Source organism: Bubalus kerabau, chromosome 17 (genome assembly GCF_029407905.1).
Source record: "Bubalus kerabau isolate K-KA32 ecotype Philippines breed swamp buffalo chromosome 17, PCC_UOA_SB_1v2, whole genome shotgun sequence".
In the NCBI taxonomy this organism is placed as follows: Eukaryota; Metazoa; Chordata; class Mammalia; order Artiodactyla; family Bovidae; genus Bubalus; species Bubalus kerabau.
Window position 1 is genome coordinate 66,879,609 of NC_073640.1, and position 6,199 is coordinate 66,885,807.

At 60.8% G+C, this 6,199-nt stretch overlaps 1 protein-coding gene across 1 annotated transcript; it reads left to right on the top strand.

Moving 5' to 3' along the window:
• The first annotated feature begins 1,166 nt into the window (after positions 1–1,166).
• Positions 1,167–5,392, top strand: UBE2S (ubiquitin conjugating enzyme E2 S). Its single transcript, XM_055551480.1, has 4 exons — positions 1,167–1,757; positions 2,352–2,499; positions 3,924–4,114; positions 4,933–5,392. Exons 1-4 carry the CDS (start codon positions 1,755–1,757, stop codon positions 5,260–5,262), a joined length of 672 nt encoding a protein of 223 aa, XP_055407455.1. The 5' UTR covers positions 1,167–1,754; the 3' UTR covers positions 5,263–5,392.
• The last annotated feature ends 807 nt before the right edge of the window (positions 5,393–6,199 follow it).

Here is a 6,199-nt window from a genome sequence, read left to right on the forward strand (position 1 = left end):
TACAGGCAGGCTCCTTACCACTGAGTCACCAAGGAAGGTGCTCAAAAACCCAAAGCATACTGAATAACTGCCAGTGTCCAGAGAGGAACCTCATAACATCCACCTGACCGGGTTGTTTCGAGGTTTCAATGAGATCAGACATGCAAATAAACTACAACAGTGCCCCGGCCAGCAAGCATGAATTAGTAACCATCACTCTCATGAGCACCATCAGTCCTTGTCTGTCGGGTGGACTCCGGAGCTACAGATCAGTCTGACCCCCAGCTCCGCCTCATCCCAAGGCCTGGGCCTGGGCAAGTCACTAGAACCCCTCTTCCGTCAGAGTCCTTGCGTGTTAACTGGGCCGGACTTAAGGTGAGGCGTGGGGGGCGCCCAAGTGCCATCAACCCGCCACACACTAGTTCTGGCTAGGGTGGTGGGCATCTCTGCATGTTTCTGCCGCAGTTCCAGAAGCTAGGGCCCCACCTGGGGTCTTGTCGGGACCCTCTCTAGAGGGTCTGAGAGACCTTGGTGGAGGCGCTGGGTCACACAGTAGCCGAGGAGGCGGGTCAACTCCCGGGGGTCTTGCTGTCAGGGCGCCGATACGTGGCCGCCCGGGGCATGCAGGGCCGGGTCCCCAAACAGGGAAAGGAGTCCTGCCGAGGCCTGGCTGGCGGAAAAACGGGGTCAGTCACAGGTAAGGCCTGGCCCTCAGCAAGGCCTTAAGGCTCTTCCTTCTTTATTAGACCCCGTCCTCAAGGAGACTGAGGCCCGGCCGGGGCCAGAGGTCACACACCGGAGGGCAAGGTTTCTAAGCCTTCAGCGTCGGGCTGACTGGCCTTGGAACCTCCGCTACACAGCACGCAGGTCACACGTCATTCCCACCACAAAATGGCGCCTCGAAGAAAAACGTACCGCGACGGCCAGCGCCCACCCCCACCACAGGCTGAGGAAGGGGCGCGAATGTCCGCGAGCTTATTTGCATACACAAAACCAACGAACTTCATTGGCTGTGAGAGCCTGGGCCCGCGCTAGGCAGGTCCCCCATTGGTCTTTTCCTTTTCTCCGCCCCTCTGGTACCGCCTTCTATGTCAAGGATTGGCCCGCGCGTGTCTCGTGACGCCACTCCACGACTGCGCGTCCCTATTGGTCGGAGTGCCTTCTATCATCCTTTTAAACCCCGCGAGTCCCACCTCCTTTCGCCCTGCCCAGGCTCCACGGCCGACCGTTAGTCGCGTGCGCGATTTCTGGGCGTCAGGGCGCGCGCGTACGCAGGCGTCTCATTCAAACGGCCCAATCAGCGTTCGCGTCGCCCTTTACGTCCTCTTCCTTTCTGCTTCCCCCTTCTCCACCGCTCCATTCTCCCGGATCCCCTCCCGGACCCCTCCGCGCCCCGAGTGGCCGGCCCGCCGCGCGACCCCTCTCCAACTTCTGCCTGCAGTTTGCAGAAGGGAGCGAGCCCGTCGAACGCCGAAGACCGTGCGCGCTGACGTCACGGGTCGAGGCGCCGCGAGAGGGGCCCGTGAGGGGGCGTGGCCTGTAGGCGGATATAAAAGGGTGGCCGTGCGCGCGCGGCCGGCTTACTGCGGCCGGTCACTGGGACGGGTGGAGCTGCTGTACGGTTTGCGGCGGACGTCGGAGGCTGCGAGAAGCAGAGCGGGGCCGCCGGGGCCTCGTTAGGGCCGCAGCGACAGCAGTTGGGCCCCCCGCCCCGGCAGGCGGCCGGAGAGCGCGAGAAGGGGGTCGGGGGGACCCGCCCCCGGCCGGCTGCAGTCATGGTGAGTGCGGCGCCCAGGCCCGGGAAGGGTGGGCGAGGTACCCCCCCGTAGAGGAAGAGGCGTGGTCTCAGGACCCTCTCGCGGGCGGTTTGAGGGGTTGGAGAGCTCACCTGGATGTCCGAAGCCCGAGTTGGGCCCAGGGGCCTTCCTGTAGGCGGGGCGGAGGGGAAGGCCCGGCCGAGTCCCGGGGAGGGCTCCGGCCTTTTGGGCAGGCCTGTGGGTCTTCCGGGAACAACACTCTGCGGCCGTCTCCAGGACCGATCTGGGGTTTCCAGGGTGGTCTTAACAAGATTAGATGGGGGAAAGGGACCTAGGTAGGCCTGGGGCTTACCCAGAATCATTGGGGAGCCTGTACGGAGCTATGAACAGGCTTCGGGGGCTTCTGGGGGAGGTGGAGTCGTCCGCAGGAGCTCGGAGATGTGCCCCATTGCTAGTGGGTTATCCTGGGACTGTCGCCTGAAGCTTCCTGGGTTGGGGGTTTCGGGAGCTCGGGGTGATTGATTGACAGCCCGGGACTCCACCGACTCCTAGATCCTGCAGGAGGCTCCACGCCCTGGCTCTGCCCGTGGCTCACCCGCTTGTCTCCATACCTAGAACTCCAACGTGGAGAACCTGCCCCCCCACATCATCCGCCTGGTGTACAAGGAGGTGACGACGCTGACCGCTGACCCACCTGACGGCATCAAGGTCTTTCCCAACGAGGAGGACCTTACCGACCTGCAGGTCACCATTGAGGGCCCTGGTGAGTCTGGGAACGACAGGGAGGAGTGCGCTTCCTAGATCCTAGTCACCCTAGAGCCAGGATAGGAGGCTCCCACTCTTAAGTGGATTGCCAGACCCTGGGGATGCAAGGGTGGGCAGGACAGGCACACCTGTTACATGTGTTCCTGGTGTGCAGGGCTGGACAGTGGGAGTGACAAATAATTGTGTACTCTCTCCCCATTAAATATTGGTGAGAAAAAACTCTGGGGGCCAAGAGAGCATGTCCTTAGCTTGGCTTTGGGTGTTCCCTCCATCCTGAAGTTGGGTAGGAGTTCCATGGGATTGGGAGGAGGATGCCAGGTGGGGAGAAGTGTCAGCAAAGGCCCGGAGGGCGGGTTGGACCATCTCAGATTCCTTCCTGTCGGCAGTGTCTGGGGCTCTGGGGACCAAGCAGAGAATAAGCCAGATACAGGATTGGGGGAGATAATAACCAAACCACTAGAGGCAATTGTTTGATCTTGTAGGTTGGTTTAGCATGTCACTTCACGTGCACTACATTTAGGTTATTGAATTTTTATGATTTAAATGAAGAGCATGTAATGAAAAGACTTAGTCTGGAATCGGGTTTGTGGGTAGAGGGTCAGGGAAGGCTTTCTGAGATGGTGAGGTGGTGATTCACCCCATCCTGATGCGGGCTTGGCGGGAGGTGAGGATCCCAAAAGGCCTTTGGCAGTCTTGGCGTGTATTAGATATTTTATAAGAACAGAAAATAAAGGGCTGGTGAAGCTTACAGGAAACAGATCTTTTAGGGTCTGTAGGTCTCTTCAAAGAGTTTGGAAAGGAAGCCCTTGGTGGGTTTAAAGCAGGACTTCACTGTGACTTCGGTGGGGGTTTGGGTGGGGTTGCAGGCTGGAGGCTGGCATCCATCAGGTGAACGAAGTGGTTCTGCTGGACTTGGAGGGGGGCTCAGATTTATGGGGGGAACTGGATGGGTTGGACGTGGGGTCTGGAGCACCAAGAACAGCCCTGGGAATGGCTCCCATGGGTTTTTTACCTGATCAGGAGGGTGAATGAGAGGGCTGTTTGCTGCAGCAGGGAGACCTTGGAGTGGACAGAACTGTCCTGAGTCTTGCCTGAGAGACTTCCAAACAGATATTTTTCTGGGGGACTGAGGGGGCGTATATGTCTGTGCCACTTGGAAACGGTGTGCTGTGGCTTCAGTGGGGACTGAGGAGCCTCCGTGGGTGGGAACCACCAGTTGGGTTAGCTCTGAGCTGGGGGGCAGCGGGGCGGGGGGTGGGTGGTCTGTAGGCCCCTAGGAACCTAGCCCTGTTCTCTCAAGAGTTCCTAGTCTGAGGAAGGAAACAGGAGGGGTACTTGCCTCACCGACAGACTGGGGAGGCTGGGTTTTGGGGGTGCCTGGAAGACCTGAGCCTCCTGATGCGTCCCCTCCTTGCATTCCAGAGGGGACCCCGTACGCAGGAGGCCTCTTCCGCATGAAACTCCTGCTGGGGAAGGACTTTCCGGCCTCCCCGCCCAAGGGCTACTTCCTGACGAAGATCTTCCACCCGAATGTGGGCGCCAATGGCGAGATCTGCGTCAATGTGCTCAAGAGGGACTGGACCGCTGAGCTGGGCATCCGGCACGTGCTTCTGGTGAGTTCTGCTACACCCTGACTGCCTCTTGGCCGGCCCAGTCACATCCAAGCCACAGAGCCTTGTTCCTCTTTCAAACAATCAATGCTGAAGTGGTGGGGGCCTCCACATGAGAGTCCAGGTTTCCAGGTTTTGTAGAAGGGTAGGCAGCCCAGGGAGCTCTGCCACAGGGTGGGCGAGGGCTTTGTGTGGGGGTAGTTTCCTGGCAGGTGCGGGCTGGGCGTCTGGTTGGAGAGCCTTTCCGACACCGAACAGCCAGTGCAACCATCGGCGCTGTAATCCCGCTGTCTCTCACTCAGGAGTGGCTCTGTGCCCCCCGGGGCATCTTGAATTGTCCTGCTGGGGTGTGCCACCCTTAGTGGGTGGACGCTGGGGAGCTGCTGCCCCTCCCGCCACAGGCTGCCCCTTGGAGAGCCATGCCCGCCCGCCCCCCAGGTGGGGCCCCAGGGTCCCTGTGGGCCCCTTAGAGCATGGAGGTCACCTGGTGCCTCTCCCCACCTGCCTCACAAGGTAAAAGTTTTTTAAAAAGCTGAATTTCTAATGAGCCCCTGGGGCAAACAGTAGGGAGGACAGGGAGTTGGGGTTTCCTGCAGGGCACGGGGAGGGTTGAACACCAGGGTAAACTGACCCCAGACCTGTTCCTCCTCTCCCTGGAGTGTTGGTAGCGGCTGCCAGAGAGACTGTGGGTGAGCTCACTGAGTACCCGCATGCCCACCGGGTGGTGAGTGTGGTCTGCCAGGCCAGAGCACCGAAGGCGAGACAGTGTGGGATCTGAGAGGCTGGGGAGCGGGCCCCTGACCCCGGCCCTCTCCCCACAGACCATCAAGTGCCTGCTGATCCACCCCAACCCCGAGTCGGCCCTCAACGAGGAGGCGGGCCGCCTGCTACTGGAGAACTACGAGGAGTACGCAGCCCGCGCGCGCCTGCTCACTGAGATCCACGGCGGCGCCGGCGGGCCCAGTGGCGGGAGGCCCGAGCCCGGCCGGGCCACTGCCAGCGGGGCGGCGGCCTCCACTGCTGACCCCACAGCCCCCGGGGGCCCAGCAGGGGCTGAGGGGCCCATGGCCAAGAAGCATGCGGGCGAGCGCGACAAGAAGCTGGCAGCCAAGAAAAAGACGGACAAGAAGCGGGCACTGCGGCGCCTGTAGTGGGCTCTCTCCCCTCCCTTCTTACCTGACCCAACTCTGTCTCTAAGTTATTTAAATTATGGCTGGGGTGGGGGAGGGCACGAGGGCACTGGGACCTGGATTTGTTTTTCTAAATAAAGTTGGAAAAGCAGCTCTGCACCTCCACTGCCTGGGTTGTGAGCAGCGGCACCCTGGCCCGTCTTGGGTGCAGTGGTCGGTGGGGCCTGGTCCCGATCACTCCTGACCTTGTCTTGAAACGGGCACAGCGGACTGGTGGCGTCTGGCCAGGCGGCGGGTGCAGGCCCCACGTGTCTGCCCTGCCCTGGGTTCTTGGTCCGGCTCTGGCTGCAGAGCGTACTCCCGGGGGCCTCTAACTCTCCTGCCAGGCCTCATGACACCGGTCTCTTGCTGGGCGGGTTGCTGCTCAGGTCTCAAGTGAAGCTGACTAGGCCCGCTCCTTTCTCCAGGCTTCCCATTCCTGGGTTGTGGGCCTGGGGCTGTCCTCAGCTGGAAGCAGCCAGGGCCCTCACCCCACGCCCCCCTTTTGTGGCTGACCTGGCCCTTTGGTAGGGCCTAGTTGATTAGATGCAGCTGTTTGATAAGCCCTGGGGAAGATCTTGACTGCAGGAGCTTGTCTGGGTGGGAAGGGGGTGGGTCTGGGGCATGGCCCTCCTCCCTGCCCAGTTTCCTCATCTGCAGGAGGGCAGAGTGGCAGTCACTGCACCTGTGGGCGGCTGTGGAGGGCCAGGGCGAGGCCGCAAATCCTGGAGAAGCGTGAAGGGACAGCAGGGAGCCGACTTGAATACACAAAACGCTGAGTAAAGCCACATACAAGTACAAAATACTTGGTTCCACTTCCGTGAAATTCTAGACGGCAGCCAAAAGCAGATCCCTGGCTGGCTGGGATCAGGGAGGATCAAGGACACGGAACCTTGGTGATGAGCACGTTCCAGATCGG

Excerpts from the sequence above, each read along its gene's own strand:
- UBE2S (XM_055551480.1), top strand. Across the intron at positions 2,500-3,923 it reads GGTCACCATTGAGGGCCCTG|AGGGGACCCCGTACGCAGGA; the intron begins GTGAGTCTGGGA and ends CTTGCATTCCAG. Across the intron at positions 4,115-4,932 it reads GCATCCGGCACGTGCTTCTG|ACCATCAAGTGCCTGCTGAT; the intron begins GTGAGTTCTGCT and ends CTCTCCCCACAG.